Here is a 19,356-nt window from a genome sequence, read left to right as displayed (position 1 = left end):
CTTGAAAGATTTAGGGCACTCAAATAAAGCTGTACGTTCAGATTATTGTCGTAAGTAACAGAACTTTTATCGTAACCAAGTATTATTATACATTATACGGGTAAAGCACACAACTTGCTTTGCAGTCACCTGTCCGCTTGCTTAACTACTATGCCTAGCATGCTGTGCTGATTCTAAGATGTGAACGGTATCTACTTAGGTACCTATGCACTCGACACAGTCGTACAATGACATTATTATCACAAAATCATTTCGATCAGTTTTACGAAATACTCTTAGTTCTCGAATAAAATCTACAATCACTGTCAGTAGATGTATGTATGTAGATAGGTAGGTTTGTTGACTATTTGCAATATCTGGGTACCTTGAAAGCAGTATCTAAAAATAATTTTAAGTCCTAACAAACATTAATGTTAAGGATGGTTTAAAGTCAACCGCAAGTATTGCAACACACTGTGAGGAACAAGGTCGATTTTAAGAGTTAAAAATAAGTCTAACTTTGCATTCACTAGGTGTAATATAATTAGGATCTAAATGTAGATTATCTCAAGTGCTTGCTAGAAGGTACCTCAGTTGCTATTTGTGTGATTAAGTTGATCGTCCCTGAAGGCTTTGTTGTCTCTACACTACAAGTTTGCATCAATCAAAGCTTTGTTAAAATCGGGTCACGAGTTTACTCAAAGCTGAGCAATTTATTTAATTTGAGTTGTAATTGTGTACGGTACTAGTATTTGTTATGTAAACTCACTCTCGTATCCGGCTGCGACCTCCAGAAGGTCTTTAGGTTCTCTATGGTGAAGAGGTGCGGCGGTGAAGCGGGTGGGTCTTCTCTGGTATTGGAAGTGAAAGTGAATGAATGTCGGAGGCTTAATTAGAGAGGAGAGCTGCGGCTGCGTCAGTACCTCCGACACCGTCGCACTATACACCTGTGCACCGCGTACCGACACAGACGCACGCGCACCCGCTCAGCCGCACGCAAGCGCATCATCAACTTACTCCGTTCGACATATTTTCAGAGGTACGCGCTGCCTTTATCAACATTGTCATTATTTTGAAGTGAACATATTTTGAACTTTATTCTTGTGAGTGGATTTAAACAGCTTCGTTGCTATTCTTTCCCCACACCAAATTATTCCAGCAGAAAGTTTAAACTTTTCGTAGTGAAATCGTGCTTTTCACGTTGCAACAAAAAGATGCGCGTTGCAAAAACTGTTTTGTCTTTGTCAATTTATTGTTTAGATACGTCTTAACGACAAACCAAAATTTTGTGATTTAATTACTAAAATAGAACATAGGTAAAACTATAAATTAAAACTGTATAATGATTATAAGTGATAACATAAAAAGAGAGCACTAAAGAAGTTATCCGCCTTCGGACTGAGGTTCGGTTAGAACCTACCGAAGTGTTAATAAATAAATCAATGAATGAACTCTCTTCTCGATGCGGACACGATTTTTTACGTAATAATTTTCTCCGCGGCAGGTGTCTACCCAAATGTGATTCATTTCTGCCAAACAAAAACTTGTAAAGTTATATAACACCGTTTCATTTTTCTGTTTGAATAAGCTTCGTGACATGAGGTGAACGACGGATTTCCGTTACCATAAAATGCGTCCCAAATCTACGATTTCTCGCACTGAGTAGCTTTTCACGCAAACATTTTAACTCACAACAAGGAGGTCACTGAGGCGGGTTTTGCTTTCACAAATACAACAAAATAAATTCATCTCACGTATCGATTGTCCTCGAGCATTCGTGCTCTGCATAACTAAAAGAAAGCGAACTTGCAATACGGGCTCACCCGTGACCACTTTCGTCAAAATGAGCACCCGACACCAGTGTCAGTACTACCAGCTGAGTGTCGGTCGCCGAGGCGGTCCCGGCAGTCGGCTCAACGACCACACCTATTCTAGCCGTCGTCTCGCGTCAACAAGCATGCTCAGATTCAAAGATACAAAAACTGTAACAACTGGGTAGGCACAATAATTCTTATCGTTTTTCTCTGTACAGATGAGCCGGCACGTGTGCCTGGCGGCTGTCGCCTTGATGGCCGTACTCTGCGTGGCAGATGCCCAGAGACGTCTTGCTCTACCAGACCCAAGAAGCTGTGCAAACCGTAAGTATACTGATAACTAACCACAAAACGACATTGAATAAAGTTATGACTGAATTTCTGAAACTGATACCATACGATTGTGACAAATCGACCATCGTTGTTTGTATGACATGATGTATCAGCAGGTAACTAGTCGGTCACTTATTGTTGGTAGGTGGGTACGATGGCGTTGTTACCCGCAACTTTACATGGTGTGGCATCAATGTAGCACATCATTGAATTGACGTGCCGGGTTATAGGACAACATGGTGTAAAAGTAGTACTGTACTGTTAATGATATATCAAAGAACGTCGGCACGTAGCAGACAACTACTTTAGAACATGCCATTTTGAACTCCCACGCATACCTCCGCGAACTACTTATGCTTATTTATGGTAAATGCAAGTCAGACAGGGTCAATAGGTGATATATGTAGGTATAACAGGTAATAAATAAATATTGCACGATAAGCTTGAGTTAATTAATCGTACGTGTTAACTTTAATTAGTATTTTGTCTGCCTTTTTCAAGTATATTCATTGGTGAGAATTCTTTTGTGAACATAAATTTATAACGACTTGTACTAGTCCAAAGTAGGCCGCACATTGCATCTCACGCACCTTCGTAACGCATTCTTGCTCAGTGCTAATTGTGTTCGGTGCAATTGTTTTTATTTGAAAAGACAATGATATACTTACATAAATTCTACCACAGTTAGAAGTTATTTAACGATTACTCTTATTTTGAGATAGCAGGCAAACAAAATTGATGTTATTTACGCAAAAAATGCTATCGAATTTGTGGGCGTTTTTAACCTTTCCCTACTTCAATGCACAATTTTATTATGGTCGTGCCATGATTTAGTATTTTTAGTAGTCTGTTGAAATGAGAATTTTGTTGATCTTTTAAACTTTACAGAAAAACATAGGAAATGAAGTCAAGGTGGATAACCTTATAACGTCGACCAGTCTGTAAGGATGACTCAAGTTTGGTTCGTTGTAGGTAGGCTTCTGCTTCGTGCTGGGATTAAATCTACTTGTAAGCTCACTTCGTAAGATGTTACATCAGATTCTTGTTCTCAGATATAATCTAAACAACGTTAAAGAAAGTTACCGTTATCAACCTGAGTCTTAAGTACGTAATTGCAGCTCGAAGGAACGAAATTTTATAAGCGAGTTAAAGTGTAAACGGATATAATAAAGGTACATTGTAATTTGTTCGAAGCTCGACTAGTTTCAAGGCCTATCGGAACTCATAATCGTACTCTAAACTGATTTTACGTGTATTTAATTATCTCCTCTCTGATTTCACGGTATGCAGAAATGAAAGAACATTATTTATGCAGGACTCAATTCCAAAAGAAAGACTTATACGAGGTAAATCTACTTAATCTTGTCCTATAGCTCCTAAATTAACAAGTAAGTAGAGAAGTTAAAAACTTTTCGTAATGTAATACTTCTCAATACTTTGTGATATTTCTGCTCTATTGGGAACTTTTTTTAAACAAGCAAAAGGTAGTTTAATCGTATGTTACTCGTACAAGAATATTCTTGTGAACGCTAGTAACTAGTTCCTTGCATCCAAGGTGATCAATATCCTTATATGTAGAGAGGATACTTAGGTCATTAAGTGTCAGTCATTTCTAGGTCTCTCAATCCATCAATCAGGTTCCATCCTCAAACTAGGTACCTACCTAAATAGGTCCTTTTTTATCTAGATTTAATGTTTAGTTGGGTATAATTTTATGTATTTATTTATTTCGAGTAGTGTGTACTTTCCGAGTTCATGTAGTTTAGTGTTTATGGGAAATCAGTGGATGTTTCGTAATCCAGTGCCCGCATAAAGGCGTGGTGGCGTGCGCATCCCATGCGATGTCATTGGGAGCGAGCGCACTTGAAATCACAATCGACCAATGTATTCATGGCGAACCCCCAACAATACGAACAAAGAATCTTTGTTAGCTTTATGTGGCCACTTACCTACGTACCTACAAATCTACATACCTCGAAAATACCAGTTTTATAAAATATCTCTCACAAACGTAATTCATAAAACTTTTCCAAAATACTTTATTTGCCGAAATCAAAATATTAATTTGAATACTGATGGTACCTGTTTATAAATAATAATTTGTTTTTGAATAATTTTGCAATCACATAAAACGAGAAGCTAGACGTTGGTTTCTTTCACAACTTTCTCTCCTCAGAAATGCGAAATAACAATGCTCGTTTAACATGTTCGGTAGACACGTACAAAGATAAACAATAATCATGTTTATGTACATTCTATATATTTGGGAAGTTCTTTATAGGAGCACATATTGACAAATTACATAACGGCACTTCCATGGGAAGCAACAACTATGGAAACACTTACCAATATTTTATAGGTAACTTTAATTCAACTATTCACGCTCTGCCATTCACTATTAGTCGGTTACGTAAGGTGACATTCGTAAACTTACGTTCTTCTTACGGAAGATACGCAAAACGGTTCCGGTATACAATCAACTGTAGAATGAGTTTGTCAATATTAGTTACGCGAATTTTTATCTGGCGGGTAATTAACCATGTGAAAATACATGTGCACTTTCTAGTTACGAAAGAATCGCTTCATTTAACTACATGACGATGGGCTCGTTTTGATTGCACACTTCGTGAACGATAATGTCTCTCGCATTAAAGCGAGAGTTTTAATACCCGTGAACACCAAACGTTATTGTTTATTATGCAAAGATTTTAGACACACAAGTTTTTTGCTAATCATTACATTACCGCAATTTCGCATGTAATACTCTTACCTACTTAGGTGGACACTCATCTAGTAAAAATGCTGAGTAATCTACATGTTTACCAAAGCTGTAACGTTGTAAGAGCTTCGATAATAGATGTTTCGCTTCATTGATCTATTAGTCTGTCTAGTAGAAATAGGTACATGGTCTTAGATAATAACAGGCACATATAAAACTCACATAGATTTACCGCAATGGTTGTGTGAATCAGGACAACGTGCGGTGTTGTGCAAACGGCAAACTTGTGAACGACAAGACGTTTTAGATAAACACCATTTCGAAATCCTAAGTAACTAGGTACCCACATCTGTCGTCATCGAGTTTTCAATAGGTGACAACCTATTGTAGGCACAAAGTTCTTAGTACTTCGTTCAGTCACTTACCTTCATGTGGTATGTTGCACAATTACTTGCGTTTGTTTGTACGTACTATACCACACGCAGTCCTCTAGAAGAGACACCATTAAGTGTCTACCTTATGTGTAATGATGGTTGGAAGTAGGTACCTACTTACCTAGAAAGGTACACACTTAACACTTTAAACGCCACGGGGGTCACCAGTGACCAACGTTAGCGGAGGATTTGCCTTCAACAGTTTTCTATTGGCAGTCAAAGACTTAATAAAGCTTATTTTTTTCTATTTTAATGATTCTGAAAAAAAGACCAAATATTCTTTTTATTCTCGCAGGAGTTCGTCACTCGACATACCGCGACGCTCGAGGAGTCCTGCACTCTTACTTCTTCAGTTGGGAGCATGCCCCAACCCGCAACCTGGAGGTAGACTGGCTCGACGCTAGGAACATCTGCCGTCGCCACTGCATGGACGCCGTCTCTCTAGAGACTCCTCAGGTACCTACGTCAATAGCAAGCGATAATTTAATTTATAAATAATACAATTAGAGACTAAAGAATAAAAGCTAAACAAGATGGAATGAAGGTGAAACTTCAAGGACTTTGCCGAACAATATGTTCAATGTACCCATTGCGAAACAAAGTTCATACACAATATGTGAACGATCTATTAAATTCGCAACCGGATCGCAGCCGAAGTTGAGCAGACATTCTCACGTGAATATGGATGAGCCTTGAGATAATCATCTTCATTATCCATGTGGTCATTTAAGACGAACAAGTAGGTCGATCGTGATTATATGTCTTTTCCCCGCTATGATCCACCTGCAGGCAGGAGTAATTTAATTTTGAATAGCAATTTGTACGTATTTCGTAACGTAAAGTGCTATATTTGCCACAAAAACGAATTTCATAATGTAGAATCTTGGGAACAAAGCAGCTGAACTCTCAGATTAAAACGATGTAGGTGTTGCATGAACTTAATGGTCATATCGTGGAATTGCTAGATTTCATCACTTTGGATTGCACTAAATCACAACTCAGATTATTAAGAAATTCCTAAGTAAGTGTAGTAATGTCATGATATTTATGAAGAAGAGCTTACTTGGGCATAATGACTTTACTTCTTCAAATAGAGGAATTTTAGTAGATGTACACATGAATTTTCATATTTCTAAACCTTTTACCATAGTAAAGTAAGAAATATTCGATTCTAAATGCTAGCTAGCATCTAACATGTTTTAATAGGTGTCTATTGTTTAAATACCATCCGGGTAAGTCATCAATGGAAAATACGCAGGTTTCTCTAAACACTTCCTGTCGGTTGTAAGATGGCAACAAACGCGCACGTCTATTGTTATGAAAGCACGGCAAACAACCTCTTGAATATTTTCTTTTGGTTCTGGTTTTTCTTACCACGCAATTGTATAGAGTAGGCACCTAGGTATACATCCGGAATCTCGTGGATTAGAATGAAGTTCCTGCATTCATTGAGTCATTATGCGGCGCGCATCAATATTCAATAGGATAGATTGATTCGATTTGTAGAGCGTTGAAGACGTCGTCGCGTGAAAGGGGTGCAACGGCCGACTGCGTGACGTCGGCTGTGCGGAGGCGATCGGTCCGGCAAGTAGCACGTGGCACAAATTCCTCCCGCAGCCGTGTTGCCCACTTCTTGTGCCGGACGTACGCGACGGACATGGACTTCCCGCCGTTGACATTAACACACATGACACCATGCCTTACTATTCAGACCCTTACTACCTACACATGTCATGATTAATCCATGCAATGTGCAAATCTAACACAGGTCGTAGCGTCGATTGCAGAAACCAGACATTTTGTGTTAACCGGTCATTGGCATTTAATAGGAGGAACTAGTTTTGTAACACACGTTAGTTTTCATATTCCGTTCGTCTCTTCTTTAAATCATGTCCTTTGGTTTAGTTAACCTCCATAATCTTAAAAGATGATTTATGATTTAAAAAAGAAAGCAAGAAAATGAAAGCTTGTGGTTTAAAATAAATATTGATATGTTTCTACCAAATATATGAACAAAACATAGCAGTGTTGTTTTCTTTATATAAACTTTTTTTAATACCAATAAGAATCTTCTACTAAAATTAGATACCTAATAATGAATTAATGAGTTATTAATATGAAAATATATTTTTATAGGAAAATGAATTCGTGAAACAAAGGATTGCCCGCGGAAACGTCCGTTACATTTGGACTTCGGGACGCAAATGTAACTTCGCCGGCTGTGACCGTGCTGACTTGCAACCCCCCAATGTCAACGGCTGGTTCTGGTCTGGATCCGGCGCCAAGATTGGACCAACTACCCAGCGCAACACCGGTGACTGGTCTTACACTGGTGGATACGGCCAACCTCAGCCTGACAACCGTGAAGCCGCTCAGGTTTGTTATAATTCTCTCTGTTGGAACTGGTGTGGATTACTTTAGACGTGACACATTTGACTTACTTGTTTTGTTGGTACAGGGTAACGACGAGTCCTGCCTGGCGATCCTGAACAACTTCTACAACGACGGCATCAAGTGGCACGACGTGGCCTGCCACCACGTGAAGCCGTTCGTGTGCGAGGACAGTGACGAGCTGCTCAACTTCGTACGCTCGCGCAACCCCGGCCTCCGCCTATGAAACCCTTAATTATATCGCACTCTCGCCTTCTAGTACTTTAGATGGCTGACATTGTACAAAACCAAGTGTCTATCTATTATTAAGTTATTTATTAAATTAACAAATTGTTCACAATTTGGATATTTTACTCAATGATAGCCATAACTACATCCTCAATATCACAGAGTGAAATAATAATATGATCTTATTGAGTATGGCAACCTCAATACGAGTTGGTATTTACATTTAGGTAAACGTCTCTATATTCACATTCTCAAAAACAAGTTCATGTTGGTGCTAACTTTTTATTTATTCCGTCGGTCATCCTCTCCAAGACGCATTTTACTTGCATTATAAAATTATTTCACTCTCTGTAGGTATTTAAAATGTTGTAAAAAGTATTATTTTGCACGAATAGGATTAACTTTTTAAGTGTTAGAATAAATAAATAAAAAATTAATATGATGTTCAAAGTATTTTTATTGAAAGATACCACTATACTAAAACAATTCATACATACAATTGACATAATTATTACCTAACTTTGGATTTTTAAAATAGCACTACATAATTATAAAAGATACTAGGTAGGTACATACTAGGTCAATTATATGAGTACAAAAGTAAAGAAAATCAATAGGAAATTATTCAAGATAAAAAACGTCAATAAAAAAAGGTTACAAAACCTAACAAGACACGATTATTACAGTAATAGACAAACAGATAAAAAAGTTTTCTTAAACAAATCAATAGACGACAAAAACGAAACAAAAACATGTTTAAATTACATAATTGGAAATTCTCGTCACGTAATAAAACGGTGCAAACAATCCTATAGGTAACATACATACAACAGCGCACACTAAGCGCGGTGCTTTCTTTCTAGACTTTAGCGTGTGAGGTCAAGAAAGTTTTACTTACTTTGTCGAACAATTGTACATGAATCAATCAAAAAACTTTTATCTTTATAATGAGAAATTGTAAATACAAAAACGCACACTATTACGCGTGTAAAACATTACTTTTACTAGTTTAGCACATGTATTCATGATCAAGACATATTTATGTCGCGTGTTAATCACAGGTACTCATATTTTTCATTACTTCTAGCAGATTTCTATTCATCAAAAGAAAATAATAGGATTAGCAATAGTTTTCCAAGTAACCTGTGCCTTCTTGTACTTTGGCACTAAATATTCATCTACTAAGTATACAAATACTCTATAAATTACCAAGATTACACAAAGTTCAATCGTCGAAAGGTAAAAACATTGCAATATTTTTACTGCCACTTTCGTACTCAATGACTGAGTAATTGTGATTATTCGACAGAACTTATTAGTTTGTTTTCACAACTTTTGAATTTGTTACTAGGTAAGTACAGTCAGCCAAGTTATTTTGGATTTCAGTAAAGAGACTGTTATACTGCTTGAAATACTTGTACCTAACCAGGTACTGTTACTGTTGGCTGACTGTCCCTATACTATATTAAATATTAATTTTATTTATTTATTTTCTTACCTACATACTGAATATAACTTGGATGATTGTACGTATAACGGAAAATAAATATAGCATTAGTACACGGCTTGAGAAACTAGACTTCTAACTTATAACGCCGCGCATATTGGCACTTGAACGGAGACTTTGATATATCGATATAACATATTGTTTGATAATATAAGTATGGACTTGCACACATAATAAATAAGGATGTCAACTAGTGGAAATTCGCTTATCGATTACTCGTCGACGTCTGAATAATCGCGAGTTGCGATTATGTTCATTCAATACGAATATAAACACAGATGTAATTAAAATATGCTCCAATGATGTTGTTGTACTTATTAATTCTTATTACTCTTTGCTAATACATCAGGAAGTACATGATGTCGGCATATAAATATGAGCATTTGTAAATAATAAGCAATTAGGTGGGTTTTCATTACATTAAAAACCTTAAAAAGCCATTGACCTCAAACAGAATGGCCTATTTGCTTGCAATTAAACATTCATATATACACACTAAATAAATAACTACACATTAAACGAGAAGCGCTCACTGTTTTTACACGTTATTACTTTAAGATCACAAGTATTCTCTTATGTAACCAATACTCGTGTATTTAATAACAATAAAGTCTTAAAAGCTAACAGATACAGTCTGTTCATCTCATCATTTATACACACAGCCTCGTATTTCATGTTTAATTGAAGGCACTCAACATGTTAAGATACAATCACTAGGGCAAACAAGTTAACTGATTACATGTCGTAAGTTACAAAAATAAAACAACATAGGGCCTATTTCACAATGTTTGAATTCATGTTCGTCCGACTCATACATTTTAAGTAAGTTTAAAATGAAAAATACGTCAAATTTAGTCAACCAGATATACAAAAACTTAGTCAGACATTGTAAAATAGACCTTAACAAACAAATTCGAGTCTATAATCATAATAAGATTTAAAAAACTTAAATCTATACAACCTGCATTAAAATGCAGTTTACATTCAGTCAATTTAGTAAGCACATACATACTTAAAAAATTATAATATACACCCAAACAAATGGGTGTGTCGGACTCATCACATAGTAATGCAAATTTTAGAAACTAACCTAGGAATTTCTCTAGATGTTGTGAGTTTTCGATGTGCTAGGAAGGTAGGCAGCTGACGTCATCAAGTATGGCAGATAGAAGGGGTTTGTCTCGTAGTGCAGCGGCGAGCTCGGCGCGGTCCCACTGCAGGCGCAGGCGCCGCGCACGCGCACTGGCCCCCGCGCCCAGGCGCAGCGCGCCGCGCGCCTCCAGCAACCCACACGCCGCACTCATCTCGCACATGTCTAGCGGCACTATGTTGCGAGCCGTCGCCACTCTGTAAAATAATTAATCATTAATTACACAAATACGCTTTATCATACTCATTTCAGACGAAGACCCTCTTATGGGCCTTTCTGGCAGTTTCTATTATTTCCACCAAACTTTTAGAGTAAAACTTAGATCTCTAAGGTCAATTATTCACGTAATTTATGGATTTCACATCCAAATCAAATGGATTTGACTGTAAAATCCTTCAATATAATGAAAACCATGGTATTTAAGGTATTTGTATACCATGCTTAATCCACGACCTTGTAGCTGTATGTTTTAGTCTGTGTGAATGCAAAATCCTTAGATTGGAATTACTTATGTATCGAAGATGGAAGTAACGTCAACGAGAATGATCGTGAACAGCTTCACCTTGAAATTATTCTTACGATTAGATAAATATACATTGTGACTAATAGAACCTCAATAACTTCCAACACGCGACAATATTCTGCAGGTCTGTGTAAAAAGAAGGATATTTCTAGAACGCTACTTTTTTGCATTTTCTTTGTTTAAGATACATTTTTATATAAATCTAATTTACTACTTACTTTTTATAGACATCGTGCAGCTTCCCCATGAGGATTTCCTTCACCTTCCCCTTTGTCAGCATTAACATTATACTACACAAGATCAATTTTTGCTGTAGTGGAAATCCGTCTTCAGCGTCGGACTCGATCTTTCGCGAGCCACCGTATACGTCGTTAAGCACTTCTAATACTTGTTTCAATTCCACAGTAACTGTGGAATCTTTCATCATATTGTCTATAGACTGGTTGTCAGAAAACTTTGTCCTTCTCGCGAGTTCTATTACTCTTCGTCCTATATCTAACGCTCTTCTCATGTCTCCTGATATGGCGGAGATTTTAGCTGAAATAGATTAGAAGACATTAATATTATTATCTTAAGTGTTAGTTGAGTTATCATCATAGCAAATGGCTGTTTAACACACTTTAGATCTCGGGTCCGACTGATCTAACAAACAACATACATATTATAATACAATACAATACAATACAATTTATAAAATTGGAAATCATCCCAATTTGACAATAGGCTCACCTCCTATTGTTATGGGACTTTTAATGTGCCATAGACATAGGGGCGTGAATGCGGTGCGCAAATAATACGTGGTTATTTAGTATAAAGTAGAATTACCTGCAAGCATTTGTAAGGCGACTGGAGAGAACACGTTGCTCTTATCTTCATTTGCTAGTACATTGGTAAATATGTTAATAATCTGTTCTTTGGTGTACGGAGCGAAGTGAAGAGTTTCAGGTCGGAGGGAGCAACGAGCTTGAAGTCGTGGCAAGGTTCGCTCTGTCAGGTCCAATGCGTTGGCGATGCCGATCAACACGACGCGCGAATCAGCCATCGCAGGCCATTCGAATATTGTATACAAAACAGATTGTCGCTTGCTGTCTAGTTGATCTATTTCATCCAATACTAAAAGTCTGGAAAAAAATATTATCTGTCAAAATAATGTATAAAAGTATTTTATTGTAACTTTCGTGAGACATATTAAATTAATTATTATGTTATCGGCTTACTCACGACGCGGCGATTGTCGCGGAATGCTGCTCATGAATATGAGCCTCTAGCATGGCTTGAAACTAGTCGAGTTCCTCGTCAAAACAGTACGTGAGTAAGCCGATAACATAATAATTAATATAAAAGTATTGCTTCTTAACAACTGAGATTCAATAAAAAAATATATAGGTAAGTATCACAAAACAAACTGCGTTTATCTTTTCACGATAAACTCAAAACGACTTAATTTTATGCGATTTTCACCAGCGGATTTTTGAGGTAATTAAATTACGTGAAATGAAATTGAAAAACTGCATTATTTTTCATGGAAAACGAGCAGACGGATCGCCTAATGGTAAGCAATCGGCGCCACCCATTGATCCACAGCACCAGAGGAGATACAAGTGTGATGTCGACCTTTTTAGGATTGGGGGAGGAGTTTATTGAGAAGTTGATATTATAATAGAATTAAAATACTTACATCATTTTGTGTTTCTTCTTTAAATATTTTTCAATAGCATTGAAGCATGCTTTCTCTGTTGTTCCTGATGTTGGCAACTGAAGCTCTTTGCATATTCTGCTGTAGATACTAGCGGCGGATTTCATCATCGTGCAGTTAATGTATACTTGTTTGTATCCTTCTTTGAACTGCAAACAAAAACATTAGATATAAGGTGCCAAAGTACTTCTAAAAAAAATTAATATAAGGCGATTTGCACTATTTTTTTTAATTTTATTAAACAGAACAGTGCAACTGGTCGTCACATGAAATTGAACTGAAAGGTATCACTACTAATATCGTACGGTTGAGTAAGAATCCCAGCTGATTTTCATACATCGCTATACATACCTTAGGTAAGTTCAAAATGTAAGATAGACTAGCAGTTTTCCCAGTACCGGGCTGGCCTGAGATGTAGAGTGAAGCAGACTCTTCCTTGTCAAGATGTTCAGTCAAAAAGTTATCTAGCCATCCGATTTCTTTCTCCCTGCTAGTTAAAGGTTTCTGGTTCTCTTCCTCACTGTAACAAAATGAATTTATTATATTAATTTATATAATGTAGTAGTAGTGGTTCGCTGGTTGTTAGCATCCTCTCGAACCAAAACATCGTATTCCACAGTCATATAGACCACATACAGACCATTTTTTCCAATTCACTATCGAGGCAATAATATATGGTATGTATGTAGGTATGTTTTAGAACAAATACATAATCGTACATCACATCATCATTAACTACTGTGATTATACTCCAAATAGTCTTAAGAATGTGATCCGTAACGTTTGGTTTAAAGCTAAGGAATTTAAAGAACGCATCGATCATGAGATTCGTGATTCGTCGTATAGTTAAGTACAGTTAAAATGGCACCACTCCTAAACATTTTATCGCTGTTGGCCCAATTACTATCGAACACAGCGATTACTCCCAAGGAAATTAACCGATCACGCAAATAGATGATCCTATTCATTGCACAAATAAATAGTTGTGTAACTTGTGTAATAAGCAATAACTCTAGAAGTACACTAGTACAGTTAATAGCTGTCGTTAATTTCGCCTTCTAAATCTATATTATATCTATTACCTATTACTTAAGATATATATTACTTTATCGAACGCATAATATTTTTTTTTTAAATAATATATTTAAAATATAAGTACAACTGAAGGGTTTGTTTGAAAAAAAATATTTTGCGTCTCATACCTGTCTTTTTTTGCAGTGACTTTACTCGCTACAGTCTCTCTCCGCGACACCTTTACAGGAGTGCAATCTGCAACACATAAAAGAAACGTGGTTATTAGCTTACCTACCTTAATTAGTATTTAATTATATAAAAGTTATGTCAATACATACCATCATCAATATCTTTTTTCAAATCTTTAATATTCCTTTTCAGTTTCCTTTCACCAGTTTTCCTGATATTTAATATATTTTTGTTTTCGTTAGTAACATCTTCATCTAGATACACCTTCTTGCGAGACCTAAACTGGATAGTTGCCTGCACTCCAGCCATCTACAATAATAAAGAGCATAAATTATTTTCAAAAACATGTCAAGGACTTAAAAATATATGAACTTTATTGATTATGTACCTTTTTCCAATATTCAGTGTTCATAGTAAAATTTTACTGTTCATAAGAGTGCTAGGAGGCATGGATAGGATAAACGAAAAACAGCTATAAGATCTTACTTTTATTAGAAATTAAATTACATTTCCAACACACCTTTTGCATAAAACTCATAGCATTAATAATAAGACTAACATTATAATTAAAAGTAAAATAAAAGCAGACTGTATTCATATTTGAAATGTTATTGTATAAGACTTGATAATTGAATATCAAATGTTGGAAGTTGCAATGGGCATTTTGGCTAGTCTTCTCACAAGAAACTGCCATTGAATAAACATCACTCATCATCCAGGTATTTTTCTGTAAGTATAACTTAATTCATGAACTGTATCAGCATAGCTACTGCAACCAGTTTCTTATTTTAATCACTTTACATTATACACACTTCATTAGAGTAATGCTGATAAGTTCATTATACCACTAAGAAACAAAATTGTATGTCCTAGAGTGTAAAAGTGTAAATTGCATAAAATTACTGCATAAAGCTACTTATTTTCACTGTCCTTTCACAACACATCACATCAGTTACTCACAAAGTATTTAAAATATAAGCTTACAATTCCATTAACAAAATCATGAGTTAGCTCATTATAATTAGCCACCAGAGTTTTTAATAACATTGAACCAATAATAAACACAAATTAACATAAACAACATACAATCATCAGATCACAAAATGTACTATAAAAATATCAATTGAATTTACATTAAAGTAATAAGTGATTTTATGTACAAAATAATAAGTTAAAAACAAGCTTTCCTTGTAAAATTGACATCCATTTATAAAGGGATGCACCTCTAATATCAACATTGCTTTCGATTTTATAAACAAAAAATATATTAAGGTCAAATTCATGAAGATTTTTGTAAAATAAAACATACATTGTATCATTAAATTCAAATAAAATAAAATCTGCAATGCAGCCATAGTATCATTTCCAGAGTTGTAATATAAACTTTGGTTGATCAAAATATACATTACAAACACTTAGGTCATAAGTATGTTATTTGATGCATTATCACTGCTTATTGAATCAAAATTAATTGAAAATACAGATGGAGTACTTTTGACACAAAATTTACAAGTAACGGCAGCATTACTTATGGTTACAAACACACATGTTACAATACTTAATTTCATCAACTCATTTAATTTCATATTATGAGCTTTTATAAATTAGTCAAACTCATTACATCACTTACAATAAAATATCACTAAGAATTTCTGACTTTTTAATTAATAATCTTATGTGCCATGTAAAAGTAATTAATTGTTAATTGGGTAGCAAAAACTAATTACTGTTTGTCCTTATTGTTGAAGTCATTCTGTGACTGGTGAGCAATATTTGTTGACATACTCTTGATCAACTCCAATTGTCGTTGGGCTTCTATCCACGCATTTACTTCCATATGATGTCTTAATAACACATGTTGGGGTGAAATCAAAGGTTGTCGTGCTTGAGACAGTCTGTAATCAGGTAAGTTAGGCAAAGGACTTGTTTTTTGAATTGTTGGTAGAGGTTGTCTTATTCCTGGTATCCTTCCAGCTGGAAGCATAGGTTTTAGTCCAGCTTTTGAAGTCCCAGGTGGCACTGCCAACTGTTCATTATTTGTGTTGATACTGGGTATTTGAGTACTTGTAATCTGATCTGACTGATTTTGTTCTGAACCAGAGCTACCTGCTTGCTTTTCTTCAGCTATTACTAATTTTGGAGAAGAGCTAGGGGAACGCGTTTGAGACCTAGGCGAAGGTTGTGTTGCACTAGGAGATGTATGAGCCATTTGAAAGTTTGGAGATGGAACATTGGAATTACCAGTATTTGTTGGTTTCATTGGATTTATTTTGGTGCCAGACATTTCTTGTCTGTTGCTTAGCTGTGGACTGGTTTTGTCCAATTTTAACTGACCCAAGTTAGATGTTGAAGGAATTCTTAATGGGCTGACCCCTGAGTTTAGTGGTCTGTTAGGAATACTGCTAGAGAAAACATTGTTTTGTGGCATACTCAAAGGAATGCCTTTATTAGGTAGACTCTGTTTCTTAGCCAAACTGTCAATAGACTGCATTGTTTCAAAGGCCTTATGTAAGGTTTGTTGTGGAAACTGATTTTGTAAGTTATGAGGAGTAGATAAATCTAGAGCAGTGCTAGGCTTGTTCTCTAATATGGGCATGTTATTGGGACTTGGCTTGTTTGTAGAATTACTTGACTTATTTGCAGCACTAATAGCTTTAGGGGTTGCAGGCACCAATTTGGGAACTTGTGCTTTATTTTTCGTTAATTTGGATTTTTTATCAGCTTGTAAGCTTTTTAACTGTTGTTCAAAAGTTTCTTGAAAAGTTCGTTTTGTATCAGAAATAGGTTTCAAGTTTGGAACTGGGCCCTTAGCTGAACTTTCTGATGACTTTGTTGGAGGTTTGGTTGGAGTTGCAGTGCCATCATTTTTACCTGCTTGACTTGGCTTAGTCTCATTAGCACCTTCTCCTTTTTTATTTTTTGGATCAGTGTCTGGTAATTTTAATATTTCTATATAATTATGAACTGGAGGGCTTGGGACTTTATGGGCAGTGTTACTAGCACCAGCCAGGTTTTTATTTACCATACTTTTCTTCGGATCTGTATTTGCTACCTCAGCAGCATTACGAGCATCTAATTTTTGATCAGTTAGTGTAATAGATAGGGAAGAAGGTATTCTCATTTTACATGTATCTAATAATGACTTCAAAGGATCACCAGATTGTGGACTTCCTGACATTGGTGAACCAAGTGATGATTGAACTTGAGATAATATTTTACTTCTATCTATTGTTGGATCACTATTATTTGCTAATAGATCCATTCTCACTTTATTGATATGTTGTCCTTTGTTAGACATAGGAACACTAGGCTTTAAATCAGGCATCTTTTTGACTGGAGGCTTTTGTACTTCTGGCTGTTTTTGATTGGCTGTTGTTGTTTCCGGCTTTGGTATCTGTAATTTAAGTGGAGAAATTGTTTTCTGAGGTCCTTGAGACTGTGCAGCCAGAGGAGCATCATTTGGTGGTTTCCGTTTTGGAGATGAAGTATTTTGGGGTAGTGATACAGTTCTTTTCACTCCAGGACCTTCTTGTTGCTTTGCACTCATTGCTTGCTGTTTCATTTCTTTTGGAGGACCTACCATGGGGGATGGTGAACTGACAGTAGTTGGTGTTTGTGAGTTCTTAGAGAGTCCTTCAACATCTTTTCCTTTTATTGGAGTGTCCAAAGATCTATTACTTTGAATGGAAGTTGTTGCACTTGTTGTTGTTGCAGTAGCAGAAGCACTTGTAACTAAATTAGTTATTTTTGCTTTTTCAAGTTCTATTTTAAGCTTTTTTAATTCCGGCGTATGAGGTGAGGTTTGAAATTTCCTTTTAGATGTTTCTCCAACTTTTTCTTCTACTTTTGGAGACAATTCTTTTGACTGGTTCTTGGTTGGTGTTTCACTAGATGTGCTCTGTTCGTCAGAAGATTTTATTGGTGATGATTTAAGTGGTAACATGCTCTTAGCAGTCAATTCAAAGGAATTGAGAAATTGAGACTTTTCAACTTCATCATCATTCTTTTTAGGTGTGTCAGATTGTCTCTCAAGATTCTTAGACTCATCTAAATTTTTACTACTTTGCAACGCTGCTTTTTCAACCTTTTTAATAGAGTCACTTGCTTGACTAGTAGTATCATCAGGCATAGGACTATCCGTACCTGAAGAAGCTTCAGAGCCTTGGTCATTTAAATGAGGTGCTGGACTACTAACATTTGTGTCTTCAGTTAATGCTGGACTTGATTTTCTATCTCTTAAATGACCAGAACCTGAACCTTTTTTATTGATTTCAAATAGTCTATTTCTGATAGCAACATAATCTATTATTTGATAGAAAAATCTCATTGGCTCATTTCTCTTCCAGTTGTATATGTAAGCTATGTCCATCAATGTATAGTAGTCTGGTAAAGGAACTCTCTTATACAAAATATCAATAGCAAATTGAGTACTATCAATGTCAAATTTCATACTCAAAAACTTTTTGAGATGGCTAATGTTTACCACTGCTGGACACTGCAAAAACCTTCTTGGTGTTGTTGGCACTGGTTGCGGCTCATTACTATCTGAAGACTTACTGGATATGCTATCAGTGTCAGTGGCATCAGCATATTCTAAAGAAAATGAGATCACATCTTCAGGACTGAAAATTATTCTTTCTGTATCTTCACCTCTCTGTTCAGGTGTGGCAGTAGCAGCTGGACCTGGTCGTGAAGAATAAAACTGCTGTCGCCTTTCCATTTCTCTTTGAAACAGTCCTGGTACAAGTTTGTACACAATGTCCTGAAGTGCTTTGTCTAGCTTGATGTTAGGCTTGGCAGAGTTAATCATCATTTCGCAAACAGGACAGTAACTTTTCGCTCGTAAGTGTTTAATAATACAACTCCGACAGAAAGAGTGTAAACATTCTACGATCGTTGTCGCGTCTATGTAATAGCCTCGACATAGCGGACATGTTATATGTTCATTGACTTCACCTAGCAAGGTCCTTTGGGGCACAACAGCCACGGTGTTTTGTTCCGCCATTTTCACTATTTTCTTATCCGGCTGTTTATTAGACGTTACCATTTTCACAAACCACTATTACTCTAAAAATAATGTACGGGCACACGTAGCTGTTAACTGTCCAGCTAGTAGACACTGCATAATTTAATGTTTTTACGTAATTATCCACTACTACAATGTAGACACAACGTTTCAGTATATTTGGAAACTCATTACAATCGTAGAGTAATTAATTAAATTGCAAATTATCTTTACAAACTGGAAGACTCAACTTCGTCGCATCGCGTATCGCCATGAAAGTCGATTAAGTTGGTAACACTGGTTTATTTATATTTGCGAGACAACACAAATTAATGATCAATGATTTGTAATATGTACGCTAATAATCATAGTCC

At 36.1% G+C, this 19,356-nt stretch overlaps 2 protein-coding genes across 2 annotated transcripts; one reads left to right on the top strand and one right to left on the bottom strand.

Moving 5' to 3' along the window:
* Positions 1 to 851: 851 nt before the first annotated feature.
* Positions 852 to 8,340, top strand: LOC118273062 (uncharacterized). Its single transcript, XM_035589826.2, has 5 exons — positions 852 to 1,018; positions 2,012 to 2,117; positions 5,575 to 5,735; positions 7,416 to 7,655; positions 7,738 to 8,340. Exons 2-5 carry the CDS (start codon positions 2,012 to 2,014, stop codon positions 7,894 to 7,896), a joined length of 666 nt encoding a protein of 221 aa, XP_035445719.1. The 5' UTR covers positions 852 to 1,018; the 3' UTR covers positions 7,897 to 8,340.
* LOC118273308 (polycomb group protein Psc-like) lies at positions 8,338 to 19,282 on the bottom strand. Its single transcript, XM_050695725.1, has 9 exons — positions 15,705 to 19,282; positions 15,064 to 15,085; positions 14,127 to 14,286; positions 13,977 to 14,043; positions 13,126 to 13,294; positions 12,757 to 12,923; positions 11,904 to 12,199; positions 11,297 to 11,615; positions 8,338 to 10,752 (listed from the first exon to the last, which is right to left on the bottom strand). Exons 1-9 carry the CDS (start codon positions 19,022 to 19,024, stop codon positions 10,533 to 10,535), a joined length of 4,740 nt encoding a protein of 1,579 aa, XP_050551682.1. The 5' UTR covers positions 19,025 to 19,282; the 3' UTR covers positions 8,338 to 10,532.
* Positions 19,283 to 19,356: the final 74 nt, after the last annotated feature.

The sequence above is a fragment of the Spodoptera frugiperda genome, chromosome 1, assembly GCF_023101765.2.
Source record: "Spodoptera frugiperda isolate SF20-4 chromosome 1, AGI-APGP_CSIRO_Sfru_2.0, whole genome shotgun sequence".
NCBI lineage: Eukaryota > Metazoa > Arthropoda > Insecta > Lepidoptera > Noctuidae > Spodoptera > Spodoptera frugiperda.
The sequence above is the reverse complement of the archived record's forward strand: the minus strand, read 5'-3'. Positions and strand labels throughout refer to the sequence as shown.